This window comes from Mandrillus leucophaeus, unplaced genomic scaffold, assembly GCF_000951045.1.
Source record: "Mandrillus leucophaeus isolate KB7577 unplaced genomic scaffold, Mleu.le_1.0 Scaffold157, whole genome shotgun sequence".
NCBI lineage: Eukaryota > Metazoa > Chordata > Mammalia > Primates > Cercopithecidae > Mandrillus > Mandrillus leucophaeus.
The window spans coordinates 1,343,679-1,367,963 of record NW_012101554.1 but is presented as its reverse complement, the minus strand read 5'-3'; the positions used below and the strand labels follow the sequence as shown (position 1 = coordinate 1,367,963).

Below are 24,285 nucleotides of genomic sequence, written 5' to 3'. Positions count from 1 at the left end.
TCACGGAGGTAAAACCCTAGCACAAAATCTGAGAAAAATGGTTTCTACAGAGCCATAATTCCATCAGACGAAAAACACAAATAGTCATACTTTGTGGCTTTGCTTAGAATGGTGCTGAAACATTGTTTGACTTATGAATGATTCCTTTTTTAAGGAATCATTTTTTAAAAGCCTGGTCCTTTTTTAAAAACAGAGAGCATGGTCCTAGAGCAACACCTTCACTTTTGAGGAGGAGGCTGTGATCAAGACTCAGCAGGAATACCGTGTACAGGAGAGAACAGAAAAAAATCATAAGCAAGGACCAGAGAAAGAGACCTAGGCAAGACTATGGAACTCTCCCTGATGAGCAACTACGTCAATAACACTATGAAGAAGGCAATAATACATAGTGAACGGCATTCAGCCAGTTTTAGGTAAGACTATAGGATAATGCAGATGTTTATATGTCACTTCTGCCCATCACTCTGTGATCACATTCAGATGACAGATGATCTTTACCTCTTACAAATACATAAAAATGAAATTGCTTCAAGTTTCAAAAAGCAAGTTAACTGACAAAGAGTACAAAAATCGCCAAGTGACCTACTGGATTGTCAGGTGCATTTCAAAGTACAAACAGGAAAAATATCAAGGTAAAAAAACAAATCTCCTGCCCCAACATAAAGTACTAAACAGTGTCAACACCTATATGTCACCATGGGAGGTTGAAACGAAGATTCAGACCTCTGTTCCCTAAAAGCAGTATTTTCCAGTGTTAAAGTGGTTGTGAATCAAAAGCAAAATGCAAAAATCCACAAACCCTGGACCCCAGTCAAGGAGACAGCTGGGACACTGGCCACTTGGGATCTGGTGTATAGTGTGGGGGCAGGAAAACTGTTGCTTATTGCTCTCCATTGCTCCCTACTCACGTAAACTCTGAAGCAAGACCTTGGGACACCTCTTAGACACTCCCTCAACTTTCTCTAAAATGTCAGGACAAAGCCCATGCTGATCACATCATCACTCTCCTGAGTTTCACTTTAGTGAATGTTAGGTTTCCTCGACATAACTGCGAAAAGACTGAAAAAGGTAACTGTGCCCTTCATCTTTATGGAGCTCTGTAGTAAATAATTTAGAAACAAAATTTCATCATGTGATAAGTCTTTGAAAGTCAAGTTATTCGACTGTCCACTTAATAAGACTCACTTCCCACAGATCTTGGACTGACAGTCGTCTATATTCTGCCTACACAGCTTTAGTGAAGGAGAATACAGAGCAGCCTACACAACGCTACCTGCTGCACAGGCACTAGAACAGGACTGGCACTGGTCTGCATGCCCTCTCTGACATGTACTTAGCTGTGTGACCTGGCAAAGTTCATTTTTCTAAGCCTCATTTTCTTTATCTAAAAATGGGATAAAAATAGTTTACGGTAGTAGTTAACAGCCTGGGCTGTAGAGTTGAACTGCCTGCATCTGCCATCTACTAGTTGTTTAAACTTGGGCAAGTTTAATCTCTGTAGGGTTTTCTCATCTATAAAACGGCAACAACAACAGTATCTACCTCATACAATTTTCTGATCATTAAAGGAGACATGTGTGAAGTTCCTGGAATAGCTACTGGCATATACTAAGCACTCCATAAACATTAGTTGTTACATTTATTATTTTATGCCAGAAAACTGTTACATGCTTTATGGAACATGGTATGTTTAAAGCTATTAGCATAATGTCTGGCACAGAGTTGAGAGCTTCATGATGTTGGCAATTATTATCATTACTATCTGTCATCTTCACCTTTTGGTTTTAGTTTAGCCTACTGGAGCCACAGAGATCAAATCTGTTCCCTCTTCATTCTGAACACCCTTCAAATATTTAAAGAAACCCACCGCATCATTCCACAGATTTCTCTTTTAAAAGCCAAACTATACAGACACTAACAAAGAGAAGATAAACAAGAAGGCATGGTTCTCAGACCTTCTGACATCCTGATCAGCTTCATCTAGGGATACTGCAGTTTGTGACCCTCTCAAAACATGGCACCACCAAACACCAGCTATGATCTGATCAATAAAAATTCCATGGAATATACCTGGGTTATGAAGTAACCTGCAAAACAAACCCCCATGACACGTTTACGTGTGTAACAAACCTGCACTTGTACCCTAAACTTAAAAGTTTAAAAACAAACAAACAAAAAATTTTTTAAAGGCCGGGTGTGGTGGCTCATGCCTATAATCCCAGCACTTTGGAAGGCCAAGGTGGGTGGATCACCGGAGGTCAGGAGTTCAAGACCAGCCTGGCCAACATAGTGAAATCCCATCTCTACCAAAAATATAAAAATTAGCCGGGCGTGGGAGCGGTGGCTCACGCCTGTAATCCCAGCAGTTTGGGAGGCCGAGGTAGGCGGATCACAAGGTCAGGAGTTCAAGACCAGCCTGACCAACATGGTGAAACTCCGTCTCTACTAAAAATACAAAAATTAGCCAGGAATGGCTGCATGTGCCTGTAATCCCAGCTACTCAGGAGGCTGAGGCAGGAGAATCACTTGAACCCAGGAGGCCGAGGTTGCAGTGAGCTGAGATCACACCACTGCACTCCAGCCTGGGTGACAGAGGAAGACTCCGTCTAAAAAAAAAAAAAAATTTAGCCAGGCGTGGTGGTAGTCACCTATAGTCGCAGCTACTCGGGAGGCTGAGGCAGGAGAATCACTTGAATCTGGGAGGCAGAGGTTACAGTGAGCCAAGATAACGCCATCGCACTCCAGCCTGGGCAACAGAGCAAGACTTGGTCTCAAAAAAAAAAGGAAAAAGAAAAAACAGAATTTAATGGAACTATCAAGTCCCATGACCTAGATACATGATGAGTACCCCTCATCCAAAATGGTTGGGGCCAGAAGTGTTTCAGATCTTGGAATATTTGTATTATATACTTACTAGTTCAGCACCCCAATCTGAAATCCAAAAATGCTCCAATGAGCATTTCCGTTGGGCATTACAATGGCACTCAAAAAGTTTCCAGTATTGGATCATTTCAGTTAGGGATACTCAACCTGTACTGTAACTAGTTTCTACAACCTGGGTATTACAGTTATTAATGTAAGCTAAGTATGTATTGGCATTTTGAGTAACTGCATCACACTGTTACAAAATATCAACATTCCAAGAACTAAAATACACACATTTTTCCCTACTTACTGCTACTCAAATGGAAAGATAAATCTCTCTAAATCTTATATTACTTAATTCAGCTCTCTAATCTAAATCTAAACGTTTGTTTTTATCCCTCTTCAAACCTGATTTAGGATATCTACTAGAGTTCTGAAGTGAGTAGACCTGCCTAAATTGGTGGTAGTTTTCCACTTTAATCAGAGGACATGGCAGTACTAAAAATGACATGCTCTTCCTTCCCCCAATGTACACTAGTGACCCATCTTCCCTTTGATAGTCAAAATCAACAGAAAGTGGATAAGTATCCCCATTACACCCAGCCATATCACAAACAAAAATCTGTCACCAGCATGGGGCCAGCAGCAGAGCCCTGTGTCATTTCACTCAAAAGCTTTATCCAAGTTAACATGTGATTTTAGCTGTGTACTCAAGAAAGAATGTGCAATAAATTAATTGTTGAAGCTGGGTGATGGGAATGTAGGGGCTCTTTCTACTATTTTCTCTACTTTGTGTATATTTGAAAATCTACACAATAAGAGACAAACAAAAAATAAGGATGTAAATATCAGAAGAAACAAAGAATTAAGTGTTTCTTTGGAGAGCAAGACTGAAATACAGGAAGGAATTGGGAAGAATTATCTTTCCCTTTAAGCGTTAGCACTTTTTGATGTTTTATACATATGCATATATTATTTTCATAAAAATAAAAATAAAGGGGGAAAAAGGAAGCAAATCAAGAAAAACTCAGCCTCTCCCAAAATCACCATGGACATACAATGTTTTTAATGTTATCAAACGATATCCACTGCAACAAAATCTGAGACTTCACTTCATTTAGACAAAAAATATTTAACACAGATGATAAAAACTATGTACGTACGCATTTGTATCCATAAAGTATAATCCGTCCACATCTTAAATTGACTTTAAGTGTAAAATATTTTTTACAAAAAGCCTCTAGAAAACAAATCTCCTGGAGATTGCCTGACCCTTAATTATCAAGTACATTTAATAACTCAAATGGTATTATACATTTAGGGTTAGTATAATATTTGAAAATAAATAATATCTAAATATTTTCATTATATTTGTTTATAAAACCTACTTGGTAAGTGATTGAGCTTTCTGTTGTAGAAAAGTATCCCTGTGTATTTTAATGGCTTGAAGACTTTTTCTGTCTAGAAGTTTGGCAGCTGCTGGTATTTTCTGTATCAGAAAACTATCAGGAAACCAAATAATATTAGCAGTTAGAGTGATGGCTGGTACCTAAAATAGAAAAGGGAAAAGGGGAAAAATCATTAAATGCAGGCTACACAATAAGCTTTTTAAAAGTTCTATAATACACATGGAAGACAATTCATTTCAAGAAAAAATAACCACAAAAATACTTATTAATATATTATGAGACAAATATCTTTCACTGTGGCAGAGTTAAGGCATTTCTACATCTGGTGTTGAGCATGACAGTTTTATTCCCCTAAGTATTAAATAACACACACACAAAACACCCTCTCATGGATTGTCAGATAAAAAAATGCAACAAGTAAATAGAAACAGTTTTATTCCCCTAAGTATTAAATAACACACACACAAAACACCCTCTCATGGATTGTCAGATAAAAAAATGCAACAAGTAAATAGAAACTTGAATCTTCATGTCCTTTAGTTTCATTTTATATAAGTTTTTAAAAAATTGGCTGGGTTATCATAGTCACTATCACTCAATGTTACACATAAACTAATCTTTCAGTTTTGAAATCAGGTGCCACATTATGAAAATAACAAAGACACAGAAAGAAATATATTTTAAATTTCTTCATCTTCAGTAATGAAAATCAGTGGCAAAGAAAACGAAAAGAAAAAAGTAGTATTAGTACCACTAAAAGAAAGTTAATGTACAGAACAAACCTGAACACCATCTACCAATACGTAGTAATATGATGTAGAAATATGATGTATTTTCATTCACTAAGTTACTTATTTCTGGAATACTTGAATTTTACAAGTGAATATTTTTAAATTATTTTTGTAAACAGGAATAAAATGCATTTTAAAATACTTAGTTTTATCTGCAATCTTTTTAATCTACTCAAATTGAAAAATAAGTTTCAAGTTCTTACCTTCTTACAAATGTCCAATAAAGACTTATAAAACTTTTTATCAATAGTTCGAAAAATCTGAAAGTGCAATACAAAGAGTCCACAAATTCCAACATATTTGTCTCTCTGGTCAATTTCAGAAGGTTCTCCTTACAAATCAATAACATAAGAGAAAGCAGAACAATTACACTTCAATTATGCTTTAAGGAAATGCAAATTTTATAAACAAAAACCAAAAAATCAGATTTACATTACCAAGCTTGGCTTCTACATTTGCAAAAATTGACCGAATACTATGTGCAAATTCCTCAGCAAAAGTGCTATTTTTTGACACAGATACTCCTCCATTGAGAGAATCAAATTGTTGTTCTATACAGGCCTAGATAGGAAACATTTAAAGAGAAATTCAGACTCTCAATAATTAATGATTAAACATTTAAATATCATACACTAAATGTAGTGTATGATAAATTTCTATATTCATCATTTAAATTTTACTAAAACTAAAGCTCAGGTTCTTAATGAAACCTAATATTTAGATCTTTGTGAATGAAAAATTTGTATGTATTTATATTTTTGGGTACTAGTTATGTGAAAGTAATAAAACTGAATCCAAATCTATAATCCTGTATAAAGAAATACACACGATGTTCAGAGATGTATAGAAGATAAAGCATATTTTTTATTTTACTTTGCACTTTTATGAGTAGAATTTATGTTTACTGTTTACAATTACTTTCCTAGAACTTTATTATAGCATGTATAGAAATATCTCCTAGAAAAAGAATCAGTAACAAAAAAATTATCTTCTTACCCTAATGAACTAACATTTAAATTGAGGCCGGGCGCGGTGGCTCACGCCTGTAATCCCAGCACTTTGGGAGGCCGAGACGGGCAGATCACGAGGTCAGCAGATCGAGACCATCCTGGCTAACACGGTGAAACCCCGTCCCTACTAAAAAATACAAAAAAAAAAAAAAAAAAAAAACCTAGCCGGGCGAGGTGGCAGGTGCCTGTAGTCCCAGCTACTCGGGAGGCTGAGGCAGGAGAATGGCGTAAACCTAGGAGGCAGAGCTTGCAGGGAGCCAAGATCGCGCCACTACACTCCAGCCTGGGCGACAGAGCAAGACTCCGTCTCAAAAAATAAAATAAAATAAAATTAAATTAAAAAATAACATTTAAATTGATATACAGTTGACTCTTCAACAACATAAAATTAGGGCCACTGACCCTCATGCAGTAAAAAATCTTCATATAACTTTTGCCTACCCAAAAACTTAACTAGTAATAGCATACTGTTGACCAAAAGCCTTATGGATAACATAAGTCAATTAACACATAAGTAGATTAGTATCTGCATATATTTTATGCATTCATGACATACCTAACTTTTCCTCAGGTTTTTAAAATATTTCTAGGCTAAGCCATTTGTGTTCAAGTTTTTTTCAAAATGTTGCTAATGTTCAAAAAATTTTCTAATACATTTCTTGAAAAACAATCTGTATGACCCGTGCGCACTTCAAACTCATGTTGTTCAAAGGGTCGGGTCAACTGTAAACAAGAGTTGAGATTAATCGGTTAAAAACTGTGATCATGTAAAACACAAACTAAAGGTAACCTTGAAATATACTATAAATGGAATATAATGCAATTTCTGGTGGAACCTGCTCAAAGCAGCACTGTCCAACAGAACTTTCTGTGATGATGGAAACATTCTACATCTGTGCTGTCTGATATGATAACTAGCCGTGAACTATATGTGGCTATTAAGTACTTGAAATGTGGCTAGCGTGAGCAAGAAAGTGAATTTTGTATTTGATTTTAATGTATTTACATTTAAATAGCCACATGTAGTTAGAAGCTACCATACTGGACTGTGCAAATCCAAATTATATTCCCTGGGCCTAGGAAGAATTAAACAGACTTGTTAAGGGTTGTCTTAAAAACCTAAACCTGACGGGGCATGGCGGCTCACACCTGTAATCCCAGCACTTTGGGAGGCTGAGGTGGGCGAATCACAAGGTCAGGACTTCGAGACCAGCCTGGCAAACATGGTGAAACCTCGCCTCTACTAAAAATACAAAAATTAGCTGGGTGCAGTGGCAGGCGCCTGTAATCCCAGCTACTCGGGAGACTGAGGCAGTAGGAGAATCATTAGAACCCAGGAGGTAGAGGTTGCAGTGAGCAAAGATTGCACCACTGCACTCCAGCCTGGGTAACAGGGCGAGACTCAAAAACAAAAACAAAAAAAACCCCCTAAACCTAGAGGTTAACAGCAAACACAATATAGGCACACCTCACAGAAACCATAGGCTCAGTTCCCAACCAGCACAATAACGTGAGTGACACAAATTTCTGAGGCGGGTGGATCACCTGAGGTCGGGAGTTTGAGACCAGCCTGACCAACATGGAGAAACCCCATCTCTACTAAAACTACAAAACTAACTGGGCATGGTGGCACAGGCCTGTAATCCCAGCTACTCGGGGGGCTGAGGCAGGAGAATTGCTTGAACCCGGGAGGCAGAGATTGCGGTGAGCTGAGATTGCACTACTGCACTCTGGCCTGGGCAACAAGGGTGAAACTCCATCTCAAAAAAAAAAAAGTTATATTTACACTATACTATAGTCTATTAAGTATGCAATAGCATTATGTCTAAGTATATTAATTTAAAAATACTTTATTGCTAAAAATGCTAACATCTGAGCCTTCAGTGAGCTATCATCTTTTTGCTGGCTGAGGGTCTTGCCTCAATGTTGATATGCTGTCATCAGGCTTCGTTGTTTCACTTACAGAGAACAGGCAGAGTAGAGTAATATAATTTTTAAGGGTCCTAAGATTTTCAGAATGGCAAATGGGCATTGGCTTTCCCTCTATGAAAGATGTAGATGGCATCTTCCAATAGAAGGCTGTTACATCTACACTGAAAAATCTGTTGCTGAGTGTGGCCACTTCTATCAGTGATTTTAGCTAGACCTTCTGGATAACTTACTGGCTTCTACATGAGCACTTGCTGCTTCTGCACTTTCATGTTATGGAGACAGCTTCTTTCCCCAAACCTCATAAACCGACCTGTGCTAGCTTCAAATTTTTCTTCTGCAGCTTCCTCACCTCTCTCAGCCTTCAGAGAATTAAAGAGAGTTAGGGCCTTGCTCTGGATTAGGCTTTGGCTTAAACTAATGTTGTGGTTGGCTTGATTTTCAATTCAGTGCAACAAAACTGCTCATTCTCCGTATGAGCAGTAATGCTGTTTCGCTTTCTTATCATCTCTGTGTTTACAGCACTTTTGATTTCCTTCAAAACTTTTCCTTTACATTCACACATTGGCTAACTATTCTCAGCAAGAGGCCTAACTTTCGGCCTATCTCTGCTTTTTTTGTCCCCGCCCCGCCCGCAAGACAGAGTCTCCCTCTTGATGCCCAGGCTGGAGTACAACGGCGTGATCTTGGCTCACTGCAACCTCTGACTCCCAGGTTCAAGCGATTCTCCTGCCTCAGCTTCCCGAGTAGCTGGCATTACAAGCGCCTGCCATCACACCTTACTAATTTTTGTATTTTTAGTAGAGAGAGGGTTTCACCATCTTGGCCAGGCTCGTCTCAAACTCCTGACCTCACGTGATCTGCCGGCTCAGGCTCCCAAAGTGCTGGGATTACAGGCGTGAGCCACCGCGCCCGGCCCTATCTCTGCTTTTGATATGACTTCCTTACTAAGCTTAATCATGTCTAGCTTTTGATTAAGAGACATGAAACTCTTCATTCGAACACTGAGAGGCCACTGTAGGGCTATTAATTGGCTTAATTTCAATATGGTTGTGTCTCAGAGAATAAAAAGGCTTGAAGAGAGGGAGAAAGACAGGTCAACAGTCAGCCAATTGATAAAGCATTCAGAACACACACAACATTTATTGATTGAGTTCATCATCTTACAGGGGACTATTTGTAGCACCCCAGAACATTACAATAGTAACATCAGAAACCACTGATCACCATAACAGCTATGATAATAATGAAAAACTTTAAAATATTGCAAGAATTACCAAAATGTGACAGAGACAAAGTGAACACAATGCTGTTGGAAAAATGACGATCAAAGACTTGCTTGATGCAGGGTTGCCACAAACCTTTAATTTATAGAAAATGCAATTACCTGGGAAATGCAATAAAGCGAAATGCAATAAAACAAGATATGCCTATACCTAACTACTCAGATTAGATGTTAATCCTCAAATATTGGTATCCATTTACATAATTTTTCTAAAACTCTTACTCTAGATACAACTAATACACTATTAATTTTGTTGGCTACTAGATACAGAAATATTTTAGTACTCTAACAATAATTTTAAGCCAAAGCACTTTTTAAAGAAAAATATATTTAACAGTGCATTATAAAAGTGACCTACTGTAATTCTGAGCTTTGTCGTCTAATATGAGCCCAATTGTTACAGTCTGATACAGACCTACTTACCTGGAATATCATTCCATCCAGTAATTGCCCTTCTAGCTTCAGCAAGAACTTTTCAAATGGCTTTAGTTTTTCTTCTTGAATTCCAAATTTTGAAGGATTGTGATGGACGGATTTCAGTAACCTTGTGGAAATTAAGAGAAACATCTTAAATCCACTGAATAAATTCTTAAATTAAAAATTAAAAATGTTCCTGAAGTCAAAATTTTATCTTTGTATTTCTTGTTTGGCTCTACATATTTGAAAATTTGTTTTTCAATAATCCTAATAGATTTTCTTATGCTTTTTAATATCATCTTAAATTAAAATGCCTCATACTCTGTACATACCAGACATTTAATAAGTACTTATAACATGAATAAAATAAACCATGGTCTAAAAAAATTCAGGGTATATAAAATAAAACCAAGCTCAGGAAAGAAAAACTGTCGGGTTGGGCATGGTGGCTCACGCCTGTAATCCTAGCACTTTGGGAGGCCAAGGCAGGCAGATCACGAGATTAAGAGATGGAGACCATCCTGGCCAACATGGTGAAACACCGTCTCTACTAAAAATACAAAAATTAGCTGGGCATGGTGGCGCACACCTGTAGTCCCAGCTAGTTGGGAGGCTGAGGTAGGAGAATCACTTGAACCCGGGAAGCAGAGGTTGCAGTGAGCCAGTATCACGCCACTGCACTCCAGCCTGGTGACATAGTGAGACTCCGTCTCAAAAAAGAAAAAGAAAAACTGTCACCTGAATAGAACCCAAGCAAAAAAATAAATCTCAGTCCTAAGCTAGGCAAATTAACTTTCTACTACTATAAGAATTAGGATGCTTTATACAGATGTATACTTGTCCCAACAAACTCATATGAAATTAAAGAATGGTTACTGTATTCATAAAAATATTTGATATGAGTTTCTTCTAAATATCAATCTCCAGCTCTTTTAGAAAATCTGTATTATTTATATTTGTTTACTTTTTACTAACACAAATACATTAACCAAAGTAAGAGAACATTTTAAAATATTTTAATTGGTGTACCTTTTGTACATAGTCCAGTGGTCTTTCAGTGTGATATGATTATCAATAATTTCATCCAGGGTGAGCAAAACTGTTAGCAGTTCTCCCAAGTGCTCATACATAGTCTGTCAAAAAACCTTTAATGATTATCATTTAGTCACTAGTTAGAAGTTAAGCCTCATGTAGACGTTTAAAGTAAAATCATTTGGGCTAATTACTGAATTAGTAAAAGCAGTGGGTAAATCAGTTTATTCAGCTACAGGTTGGATCCTCAGAAAGGACTATTAGTCTTTTAGTCTTAAACAGAGAACACTTTTCTCTTTTTAAGATGAACAAAATTTCATCCTTAATTGCAATACTGCAGATTCATTTCATTGTCCAAAGAGATCATTTAGAGAATCTGCATTAAGGCACTACTGGGAAAAACGAAGTTACACTGATAATGGTTAATAATGACTCATCAACTTCACAGATGAAAGACAACAAATGCAAACACACACACACACATACACACACGTACACCCCTTTAAGAGAGTTGCTATGAGTGTCATACTCTCCAACCATACAAACTCCAAAGTAAAATATAGTAAAAATTACAGTTTTACAAGTCAAGTTAAATGTCTTTTACCTGAAAATGAACTCCAGTTGTCTCTATAATTTTGGGTGCAATCCTATAATAAAATAACAACCAAGTTAAAAAAAAAAACAACTTTCCTTTTTGTCACAGTTTATTCTTATTTCAAATACTCACAGGAGCAGATGATCTTGGAATTTTAATATTTATCTTTATTAACGCTCTAGTCATTTAAAATTTAAGAGCGTCAAGTCCACTTTCCCAAGAAGAGAACTACCTTGTGCATACTATTAGGGTGGTGCAAAAGTAACTGTGATTAAAAAACAGCAATAATTTTTGCACCACCCTAACAGTATTCTTGCCTATATCCCACTCATGGGTAGGGCTATGATGATAGGTGACCTATGAATAACCTTACCCATTTAAACCCAAATGATGTATCTTGGGATGGAGGTAGAGAAATATTAAAAGTGGTATTCATATCTTTCTAAACTATTAGAATTTCTCAATTACCAACTATAATTTTTGTTATTCTATCCAAACTGGCCTTTAAGAATCAGTCCTCTCTTCAGTTGGGTTTGTCTGAGTCCTCATCCCTACTGAAAAACAGTGTGTACTACTAGAATTATACCAAAGTCAAAAGTCAAAGAAAAATTCACTTCTACCTCCTACTCATTTTGCTCAACAAGTTTTAAACAGTACTTATAATATTAAAGCACATACAGATATTCCACAAGATAGAATGCATATTTTAAATTTAAACACAAAATTCAAATAAATTTCATCCTTCTAGGGCAGGGGTAGGATGAGGGGGAGTCTTTCTAGAACTATCCATCAGGTACTGCAAGGGGTAGGGGAGCTATACTCTCATTCTCTCCTGCCATGAGAGCTTCAGTGAAAAGACAGAACATAAATACCTAATTGAGGTGGAAAATGGGAGAATAAGAAACAGTTAACACTCCAGTATAAAGAGTTACTATGCAGCATGGTATAGTAAGAAAAATGAATGTGCTGGTGACCAAAAGAACAGTGCCAAAATTGCCAGGGACTCTTGCTGTCTCTTCCAGGTCTCAGTTATCTCTTCTCATCATTAATAATGCCTAGACATAGAGCTAAACAAAGTTACTGTATTAATTAAATTGTAAGTATGGAAAAAAATTTTAAGTATAAAGAACCAATCAAATGTGAGATATTATTTTGCAGTAAAGCTACAAGGGCTCTATGAAAATGTGGTCATTTTTCTTGATTTAGGGTAATGGTCCAATAGCAGCCAGGCGGTACCACCTCCTCAGTGGCATTAGCACCAATTCCATGAGGCTTCTTCTCCAAGCTCCCAGATTCTGGTAACCTCAATCTTTTCCCTTCTGTTTTCTGGATGGAGAGGTGGCATCTGTTTCTTCTGGATGACTTCACTGTTCTCTTTGTCCTTTCAGCCCTCCGACTCCCATATTAAATCCCCTCTTTTTTAATTTAAATAAATTTTACTGTGTATATTTAAGGTATATTTTACTGGGTATATTTAAAATCATTAGAACTACTCACAAAATTTCTTCAATGTAGATTCCCTAGCTCCAACCCTCAAGATTCTGTAGTCTAAGAAAAGTCTCAAGTGACTCCATTAGAGTCAGGCAACCATTCGTGTAAAGAGGAAAGGGATAAAGAGAGAGAACACAGAACATGTACTAATTCCATGTTAGCCTTCCTCTATATGGTCAAATTTCTTTAAGATTGTTCTGCAGACACTCTCATTCAGACAGATAATGGGTTCATTCACCATGGTGGAAATTGCGTCTTACTAACCTATGCATTATACACATCAAGTACTGTTTGAAATACCATAAGTGTTCAAAGAATGCTGAATGAAAGAAAAACTACTTCAAGTCATTAATTTTAGAAAGAACATTTTCTGCATCTCTATTATAAAAGCAAAAATATTTCTAAAATCCATTACTTGTTACTGATATAGAGGGCAGCCAACTGGTGGACTACGTTCATCACCACTTCATAGCACCTCGTAACAAAACAAGACAGTTCCTGAAATGACAAGGTGGGTATATATTACAAAGTTGTTTTTTAAATCTCACCATTTTTTACTGAAATTTATGGTAACAACTCTAATAAAAACAAAACAGTTTTCCAATAAAGCCTCCAGTTAACCAAAACCCAGACGAGTTCAAGCATCCCTCAAGCAATCAACACTTAACTCACCTCCTGCATTCCAAGGTCATTCCTATCTCTTTATTTCCACTGCATTTCATTCATACTACTATCTCAAGTCTAATATTGTAGTTACTCATATAACTCCTAAATGATAGGTGCTGTCTCATTCCTTCTTTGAATGTCCACTGCCTAGCACAGTGACTAACACTCACCTGCTTCTCAATAAATTTCTACCCTATTACATGAATAAACATCTGAGTGAATGAAGGAGCGCAAAAGCCACCAGTATAGAAAGTACAACGATGGCAGGAAGGGGTTTCCAGAAGTCACTGTAAAATAACTTCAAACATTGATCACCTGTAATCGTATGTATAAACAGGCTTGGCACACAGCAAGTGAAATCTCGTATCACTTATCCTAGGGATACGTTTGTCATTAAATAATTAGTTCATATCTAACATACCCTAGACTTTCGAAAATCCATTTCAGAAGCTCTCGACTTTTAAACCTACAGAAACAGTGTGTATCTGAAGTATTTAAAACCTAATTAAAACTATGCTGATCTAAATTTTCAGCTCTATGAGAACAGGAATTTCTGTTGGTGTTGTGCACTGCTATATCACCCGCACCAATAACAGTTTCTAGCATATACTAGGCTCACAAAACATATTTGTTGAATATTTAAAAATGGAATTTTTATGCAGCTGTGAGATCTAAAAATGATGTAAAGCATTTTTAAAAATTCAAATAAATAATGCATTTTATTCTTAAATAGTTAGTTTTACATGTCCTATTAAACTTCTAAAACTTTAATAAAAGCAAAGAACAGAAAATGCAGGACAAATAGGAAGAACAAAGTAAAAAGGCAGAAACAAGCCCAGATATATATACAGACTATATACGATAGACCTACAAATAGAATAAATTAAGCAATTAAAAAACAGGTATTGTCAGACTGCATTAAAAAAGCAAAATTTAGATATATGTAGTTTTAAATAAACCCAACTAAATTAACATGACACTGAAGGGCTGCCAGAATGGAAAAAGATAAATCAAGAAAACGTTAACTAACACAGAGCCAGGGCAGCATTATTATTATACTATCAGACAAAATAGACTTGATTAGCATCACTATAGTAAATTGCTATGTATGTAAAATACATATACATAATCATATACACGTAATCATGAACATAGCTAAGGAAGGTCACAAATGATGATAATAGATTCAATTTACCAGGAATGATTAACAATTCTAAACTTGTACACACTGAATAAAATATCCTAAAAATGAAAAAAGCAAAGTTTCCACATTTTCTGGGACCTTACCAACTATATTTTTTAGACACCTTGTTAGAAAAGAAGCCAGCAGCAGCTAGGCAGTGCCACCTTCTCAGAGGCATGGGCATCAGTTTTATGGGGCTTCTTCTCCAAGCTCCCAGATCCTGGCAATCCCAATCTTTTTCCTTTTTGTTCCCTGGATGTAAAGGAGGTATCCATTTCCTTTGGACTACCTCACTATTTTCTTTGTCCTCCAGCTCCTGGGTAACCAATTCTCTATATTGAATCCCTTCTTTTCTTATTTAAATAAATTTTATTGTGTATATTTAAGGTATACAACATGTTATGGGATGCATACCGATAATAAAAAGGTTACTATAGTGAAGTGCATGAACAAATCCATCATCTCACATAGCTAACCCATTTTGTGGCAAAAGCAGCTAAAATCTACTCAGCATGAATGTCATATATGGTACTTTTATTACCTGTAATCCTCATGTTGTACATTAGATCTCTAGACTTACTCATCTTACATATCTGCTACTTTGTATCCTCCAAACTGTATCTTTTGAAATACTTTGCATGGAGTTTTCTAGACAGGACCCTGAATAACACATATCATAATATGAACAAAACCCTCTCAATTAGATCAATTAGATCAAAAAAAGTAGTAAAGATATAAAAGATTTGAACAGTATGTTAGCATGCCTAATTTGATGAAATATATCAAATCTTGTACTCAACAACCAGAAGGCAGGTAGGACTATGAGTATTTTTTCTTTAGCTTCAATTTTTGCTTTTTCACATTGTACATGCATTATTTTTATCATAAAGAGAGGAGGAAATAGAAGCTATTTTATTATTTTGATAAGAGTAAACCAAAGGACCTACAATCATTAAAACCTGGCAGCGATGAAAAGCTACCTAAACTGAAACAAGCTGTGAGAAGCATCCAGGGCTACCGCTCTAAACAACTTCATCATTGCTCATGTAACAGCTTAATTCTCTCCTCTCCATTAACAACTTTTCCGGATACAATTTGTCTTTTCCAGTGGGTACAAAGTTTAAATTATTTTAAAAGGCATGGTGGCAAGTTGTCCATAAACGAATATATACAAAGAAACTTATTTTGATAGCTTTTTCCTCTAAAAATATTTGGAAATCTTTTAGGAGTTATGATCTCCTAAACTATAATCCAATGCTAATTAAGTGTCTTATCCTCAGAGTACACATTTTTAGTATTTGAAGGTTTCAGAACTTTTTACATGTTGTGTAATTTACTCAAACTTTTCAAAGTAAAAGCTCAGTAGAAAATAAAAATCAGTTACCTGTAAGAATGAAATAAATCTCCCCATTTGAATTTGGCAATCACCTTCCACCATGCTGGCATTTGTAGCTGTAAAAGGCAACACGGGTAAGTACATTTCATTTTTTAAATTTAAACTCAATCAATACCAAAAAAGGGGGAAAAGCGTTTTTTTTTTCATCAGAACATCTTTTACTAACAGAAAAATGAGACAATCATTAATCAAATAATTAGAAGTATCTGCTTCACTATTTAATGAATTCAAGGAAAATTCTCATCTAGCTATAATACTTCATAAAGTACAAAGATACCACAAATTTGATGCTGCTTCATCAGATTTTTTACCTGTTTACCAAAATACCAACAAAAAATATGACACTATTTTCTCACATTATTATATAATCATAGTAGTCCTAAAATTGTGTGTTAACTTTTTGTTCATTTCAACATCAAAAAGGCATCACATTACAATTTTGAATTTTAAACTTACCTCCTTCTCCATAAAACAAGAGACCATTGTAAAATTTAGTTTCAGCCTGTTTTTAAGAAAAAATTAAAACAATTTTAAAGGTTGTTTTGTTTCCAAATTCCTATGTTCTCTTAGATCTGTATATTTAGTAATAAACAGAGGGCTACATCGTTTAAATTCAAATTCATTTAAATTCAATTTAAATTCAAATTCATTTAAATTCAAATTCATTTAAATTCAAAACCTGCTTATAAAGCAATTCAATTTATCTTTAGAGTAACAAAAATATTACTGATACTCAAAGCAATATCCTGATTCCTTTAGCCTTTACTTCATCTTACCTGACCACCCTCACTGTCCCACATCCTCCCATTAGTTCATGGGAAATAAAGAGCAACCACATGGTATCAAAAAGCAAGAGAATAAAATACGAAGTCTGACAACTTCTACCAGACTTTTAATGGTTCTTGGGTAAGGAAACACAAAACTAAATGTGTTTTAAGAAAAAAAAAAAAAATCCGTTTTCTCTAGATAGCCAGTATATATGGCAGGTAACACAAACTTTGGAGGTTTGTAAACCTAGATTCAAACTGTTGACTACCAGTAAGATGTTATGCAAGTAACCCTCTCTTTAAGCCTCAGTTTCCTCATCAATGTCTCACCTACCTCCTGGGGTTACTATAAAGGTTACAGTGTTAGCCTGGCGTTTTGTACATACTAAGTACTCAATGAATGGTAGTCAGTATTACTATTATGTTAAATAAATAATTCATTCAACATTCAATATTTATTGCACACTGTACATATATAAACACATACGTGCTTCTAAATGATGTGTTTTTAAAGTTTTAAGACAAGAATTCAAACAATTACCTCATATTTTAATTTCTTGATTTCACAACAAAGTGCAGCATAAACAGTGATGACTTTGTTTAAGACCTAGTTTCATGAGTAAAAACAAAATAAAAAGTAAATTGTAACAGATAGCTAAAACATTTTTAAAATAATTTTTTAGATTTAGGATTCTGTACCTTGTTTTCAGTCTTTATGAGTTCCAAAAGAGAAGACTGTTCATAAGGCAAAAGCTACAGAAACAAAGGAAAAGAACATTTCTTTTTAATCTGAAAAATAACCGAAATTTTAAATACACAAATTGAGACTAGCTTTATTCGAATGAAATTGTGTTAGATCCTGTACTCAACATTAGCACCATACCAACTACTTCATCCAAAACAATCTCATTAGACAACACATAAGAAATGGCCCACCATGACACAATCATGCTGCGACAACTCTAGTTGTCCTATGGAGCACAAGGTGGCTGCTTATGAGTGTAGTACAAGAAAATGCAAGGTAATAAGGTTAACAGTAACATCATTAAACTCTATTAGTTATGATCATGGGGAAAAACTTCTCATCATTTTTGAATTGTCTATGCAGCCACAAATTTAATAAGATACTGTAACTAAAGCGTCAAAATAAATTAAGAATGAAACAAGACAGAAAAAATGTATTTTCTTGTATAAATCCACGCTCAGAAACACTGAAAATATTGTGTGGAGTTCACTCCTAAAGCCCATTCAATTTCCACCTCTTCCTGATCATCGACTATATGTGATCTCTTTATTAAGTGAAATCTTAGATCTCCCTTCTGGTTACATACTAACAATTAACTATTTATGCAAGTAAGTTATTACATACCTTTTCTCATTAGGTTGTAATTTTTGTTTACAGATATTTTATCAGAGTTTGTGGCTTTTCCCAAAATACTAAGAACCTTGTATAGTAAAAACAATAAAACAACTGCCCAATAATAGAACTTAAACAGAGGTTCCAAAGAAAGCAACTAGGGAGATGGAGTCTGTCAGATAATTGTAAAGACTAGAATGCTTCTGTAGGAAAAAGATAAAAACTAAGAGATGATTTCACCCTTTTATAAAATCTGAGAGTTGAGACAAAAAACAGATTTTATAATCCTATCTAGAAGAGGCCCTTAAAGCCCAAGAGCAAGTCTTTAAAAAATCAACAAGTATTACTTAACGGCGAGAAAGCCCAACAGCATCTCTTTAAAAAATCAACAAGTGTTACTTAATGGCAAGTGACAGAGGTATGAAACTTATTACCCTCAGAGATAGTACAGGTAGAGAATGAGTTTCCTCATAGAGTTCCTATAACTTACACATACAAGGATTCTCATAGAAGTGTTGAAGAACAAAAAGAGACAATTACAAATTTGAGGGAAAGATTTTTAAAGTAAGACTAGGTCTATCCAGCCTGCAGGAAAGAAGTCAAAGGAGAGTAATTTCAGTTTACAAATATATAAAGTATTTGTGAGGCAGTTTAGGGTACTGGATAAGGGCACAGGCTCTGGAGCCAAGCTGCCTGATATTCATCATTTAACTAAATGTGTCACTTATTCGACTAAGTTACTTAAGTTTTCTATGCCTGAGTTTTCTCATTTACAAATGAAGATGACATTGTATCTACGTTATAGGACTGTTGTGGGAATTAAAAGTCAATGCTTGTCCTATAATGCAATACTAAAAAGATAACCCAATTTAAAAATGGGCAAAGGATGTGAACACACATTTCTCCAAAGAAAACAGACACATGGCCATAAGCACATGAAAGATGTTCAACATTATTAGCCATCAGAAATGCAAATCAAAACCACAATGAGCTATCACATTCACAAGGAAGAATATAATCAAGACAATAAAAGCTGGCAAGGATATAGAAAAATTGGAACCTTCATGCAGTGCTGGTAGTAATGTAAAATGGTATAGCCATATTGGAAAACATTCTGGCAGCTCCTCAAAAAGTTAAACATAGTTACCACATAATCCAGGATTTCCACTCCCATATATACATATGTATAAAATATACACATAATGTATATATACATTTTATATATAATGCACATATATGTCTACATAAAACCATGTACCCAAATGCTCATAGCAGCATTATTCATAATAGCCAAATAGTAGAAAACTCCAACGTCTATCAACTGATGAATGGATAAATAAAATGTGGTTATCCATTCCTTACAATGGAATATTATTCAGCAACAGCAAAAAGAGAAAGTACTAAAAACATGTGACAACATAGATGAGCCTTGAAAACATTAAGTTAAAGAAGCCAGCAACAAAGGAGTACATATTGTATGATTTCATTTATATGAAGTACACAGAGGAGACAAACACATAGAGATAAAAAGCAGATTGGTGGTTGCCTAGGGTAGGTATGCCATGGCATGAACTAGGGGGTTGACTACCAAAGTACACGACTTCTTTTCGGGGCAGGGAGGTGAGAATGTTCTAACATTGACTGTTGTGATGGTTGCACAATTCTGTGAATATACTAAAAATAATGGAATTATACAATTTAAATGAGTGACTTGTATGATATAGGAATTATATCTCAAGAAAGTTGTTATAAAAAGTCAGTGTGTGACTTAGGACAGTGTCTAATACGTAAGTGCTCAATAAAATGTACATTATTCTTCAAGTGGTAACAAACTAAAGATAAAAGAAATATTTCAAAATGGACATATTTTATACATTAAAAAATTACTCACACATTAACATCTCCAATATAGCATGAGAGAACTTTTCAGAAATGGTGAAAATATTCTGTCTTAATTGGGATATGAGTTACATGTGTTTGGCAAAATTAAGAGTATCGGTGCATTTCACTCTATGTAAAATAGCCTCAATTAAGAAAAACCAAAGGCTGAATATTCTATCCAGCCCTCATCATTATCTTGATAATGAAAATCAAAGGCAAGCTCAAAGACTTGGAGTTTGTGTCATTCTTTGACACTAAAGGCTTTGTGTTTGTGTCATTCTTAAACAAAAAAACACACACACATTTAAAAACCAACTGCACGGCTTAGAGAAAAGGAAATCAACAATTTTCTCCAACTTTCATTTTGTTCTTAGATTTCAAATACTTTTTCCATTTTAAAAAATTATGTTTTCAGGATATACTATGTCCAGAAAATACATACATATATTTAAAAAAATCAAATCAAACCTTTAATGCTATAGGATCAAGATTGAAATCCCAAACATCTCCAATTGAGTCATCCAGAGCGTCCTCAATTCTTCTCAGTTGAGATGTATACTCCTCAAGAAATTTCCCATAATTCTTAAGTTGGACTTCGGCGTGAATTTCTAAGTTTAAATTTTAAAACAGTATGTGATAAGTACAGGTAATGAATTACAGGACATTTACTTCAAATAACCTCGAAAGTCACGCAAAGCATTGTTAATAATTACTCCGGAATGTCTGGACTTCCTGAAAATAAAGTTTCAAAGTTAAACAATAATTCAGCTTTCAATCTTCTCTATACGTGAAATAACTTTAAAAGCAGTAAATGTTACCATATATAAAGATACTACCTTAAAACCCTAACATATTATGAAAAAGTCACCAGCCCATCTACCCCGTAATAGAGGGCTTTGAATCAATTTGAAAAGTGCCCTAAACAACTCAATGTCCTGATTCTATCTTTTAGTCACAAAAAACCCTTGTGCAAAAACAAATATTCATGACCTGAAGCAGGTGAAAAAAAAATTCTGACACAGAAGTAACATTTAAAAATGTAGTTTTTAATTCTATATGCACTAATGTTTAATAATACACCTAAATATTTTTAAATGGAGGTTTTAGATCTGCTTGAGCATATTATTTCCCTGCTGTCTAAAATTTAACCAAGATATCTGTTAACTTATTTAACTGTCATAATGAAAAACCAGCAAGGAACACTGCTTAACCACAGAATACTATGCTGTTCTTCACAGAATTAACACATTCATAGGTAACTTTAAGGAATCACTGGAACAAGCTGGATTTTAAAATATGCCTATTCGTCAAAATGCATGAAAGTATTTCACGTTACACATAAAAATTCATTACTTGTTCCCAAAGGTAACAAATTCAACTCCAACTCAGTTTCTTTTATTGATATAACTTCATTCAACCTTTGTCTTCTAAAAAAGGTAAAAATTTGCTCTCCTCAAATTAGCAATATGAAGCAAGTAAGATAAAGTGTGTTCTGACTCACACTGTATTAAAGTATAAAGACCTAACCCCCATTCTCCCTTATTCTTCAACCACGTAAAGTTCTAAATCCGGTGAATCCATTTAGTTCATTAAAGTTTCTGTCTTATTATAGCATTAATCTAGGCAATTTTGCAAAACAATTAGTCTAGATATGATTCACAGAACAAAAATTAATGAAAACCAAGCACAAGGAGGTGTTCTCTTCCCTACAGCTTACATATAAAACTGCCTAGATTTTCAGAACCCCAAATGGCTGTCTTATTCTCAACTACACGGGAAATGACCAGTCAAAGCTGCATTTGACCAGCAAATGAGTTCTTAAAGACAATGCTAGACCGGGCATGGTGGCTCACCCTAACACTTTGGGAGGCCAAGGCGGGTGGGTCGCTTGAGCCCAGGAATTCAAGAACAGCCTGGGAAACATGGCGAAACCTTGTCTCTACCCCAATTAAAAAAGAAAAAATCAGCCAGCTACTAGGGAGGCTGAGGTAGGAAGATCACGTGAGCCCAGCAGGTTGAGGCTGCAGTGAGCCATGACGATGCCACCGCACTGGGCGACAGAGTGAGACCTTCTCTTAAAAAAAAAAAAAAAAAAAAAAAGACAATGCTAGAAAAACACCACGCCAATAAATCACTCCTTTAATATATTTAGGGATCCACAAACAGGCAACAGAAAACCTAAAATAACATTAAAAGTTCCTTGCTGATAATAAACGGTTGTAAAATTGGTGAAAGTTAAAGTAACAAAACTTAATAACTACCTGGTAATTTTTTAAGAGTAAAAGTTCCAAAAACCTACTTAACATGCTCATCTTTGTCAATAGACTGCATTCCTTGTTTTATCTTTGTATCCCTAATATCTAGCACAGTCACTGGTTGTAGAAAGTATCTGTTGAGTGATTCAGATCATTCTACTCCAGGCCGAACCATTTTCAAACCCAATTAACATAACTCTATTCCAATTTTTTTTGAAGAGCCCAGTTCGTCACCTTTGTCCATAAAACTTCATATATGATAAGGTACAGTTCAATTTATAACAATAAATACAGAATCCGCTCCACAAAAAAAAAAAAAGATTTTGTCATTACCTGCAAGATTAATTTTTATGCTGCATAGGAGCTAGTATCTTACTGTCACCCAGACTGGAGTGCAATGGCGCGATCTCGGCTCACTGCAACCTTCGACTCCCGGGTTCAAGTGATTGCGCTGCCTCAGCCTCCCAAGTAGCTGGAATTACAGGCGCCCGCCACCACGCCCGGCTATTGTATTTTTAGTAGAGACGGGAACCCCGTTAGCCAGGCTCGTCTTGAACTCCTGACCTCAAGAATGTTTTGTGAAAAACTGCAACCCATCCTGGTGTAGCTCACTCTTCTCTGAGAGACTTGTAAAACCTAATTCATCTAACTTTGCAGGCATTAGTCTCTCTTTGTAAAATCAAGCAAAATTCATCTATAATCTTTAAAAGCGACGTTCCACCTTTTGGAAAAACTATGAGGAAAAAAAAAATCACAAACAGCATGCTCTGGTATCTTAGATCACTTACACAGATTACTATCACCAAAGATAAAAAGCAGATTGCCAACTTGTATTTACTTCAAGCAGAGTTTCACTACAATTAATGTGGCCTCAATATTTTACTGAAAGAAAACAGAATTTATTTCGGGACGGACTTCTAAGTTAAAATCAGACAATTTGATCTTGTGAAACAAAATGTGAAGATTTGCTGTAATTTTTGAAGCCTTTATAGCTGTGATGGAAAGTACAGAACATCACTGAAAAATACCACTTAGCATAATATAAAAGGCCTGGAAAAGGATAAAATGATATTCACGTGTTTATTTTCGCGGGGTGAAAAGTTCTTTTTTCGCTCTCTTCTACGGTTATAACAACGCTATAGGAAAGACACCTAAACTTGCAAAAGTTGATTTGGGAGGAAAAGAAGAAAAACAGGAAACCGAAACAGGAACCCAGACATCAGCGTCCTCCAGAGCTGAACGCTGAGAATCTGGCGAAATCCCCAAGAGGCCAGAGACAGAAGCAGCCTGGCCGGGGCCGCTGGGCCTCCCTGGCGCGCCCCGCCCAAGCCCCGGGGCAGCTGAAGGCGGACGCCGTTTCCCGCGGGGCACCGCAGGCTCCCCAAGAGAGCCCCCGCCTCCTACGCCGAGCCCTGAGCGGGCAGCCTGACCCGTGGTTGGGACCCCAACCCCGAAAGTAACGCTGGAGCGCGTTCCTCGCACACCCCAAGGGCTCTGAAGTGTCCCGCACCAGACGGCTGTGCAGCCGTCCCTCTCGCAGAGCGCTGCCCAGGACAGCGGCGGGCCGGAGGAGCGTCCACCCGCAGCCCTCGCCCTGCCGCTCCCTTACTCTGCGAGCCGTCGTCAACGCGGTCAAACTCCCAGTCCGGGGACAGAGTCTCCACCGCCATCACCCCGGCGCCTCCCACAGACACAGCCCCAAAACGCCCGTGCGGCGACGACGGCCTCACCCCAGCTACTGTCACAGCACGTGACTTCCGGCCCCGGCCCCGCCTCCGCTCGCGAGGGCCGGTCGGGCTCGTTGCCCCTGCGACCGCGGGGGCCGCTGGGAAAGCGAGTCCTCCGCCGTGGCCGAAGGTGGCCGCCATGGCGCCCGCAGTGCGCGCGGGCGTACTACGACCGGGCTTGGGCTTCGCCACCGTTCACTGTGCTTCTCAAGCCACTTCGGCGCTCTAA

The 24,285-nt window shown here is 36.6% G+C and overlaps 1 protein-coding gene across 2 annotated transcripts in view; it reads right to left on the bottom strand.

Moving 5' to 3' along the window:
* KIAA1033 (KIAA1033 ortholog) overlaps positions 1-24,080 on the bottom strand; it is a 62,092-nt gene extending 38,012 nt beyond the window's left edge. For both annotated transcript variants that reach the window (XM_011975513.1, XM_011975514.1), the window contains exons 1-13: positions 23,939-24,080; positions 20,543-20,682; positions 17,536-17,589; positions 17,378-17,443; positions 16,526-16,571; positions 16,058-16,125; positions 13,240-13,322; positions 11,343-11,385; positions 10,736-10,839; positions 9,713-9,833; positions 5,503-5,626; positions 5,269-5,396; positions 4,254-4,414 (exon numbers count right to left, since the gene is read on the bottom strand). In XM_011975513.1, coding sequence (XP_011830903.1) covers positions 4,254-4,414; positions 5,269-5,396; positions 5,503-5,626; positions 9,713-9,833; positions 10,736-10,839; positions 11,343-11,385; positions 13,240-13,322; positions 16,058-16,125; positions 16,526-16,571; positions 17,378-17,443; positions 17,536-17,589; positions 20,543-20,682; positions 23,939-23,999 — 1,199 coding nt within the window. In that variant the 5' untranslated portion in view covers positions 24,000-24,080. The remainder of the gene's footprint in view (positions 1-4,253; positions 4,415-5,268; positions 5,397-5,502; positions 5,627-9,712; positions 9,834-10,735; positions 10,840-11,342; positions 11,386-13,239; positions 13,323-16,057; positions 16,126-16,525; positions 16,572-17,377; positions 17,444-17,535; positions 17,590-20,542; positions 20,683-23,938) is intronic.
* Positions 24,081-24,285: the final 205 nt, after the last annotated feature.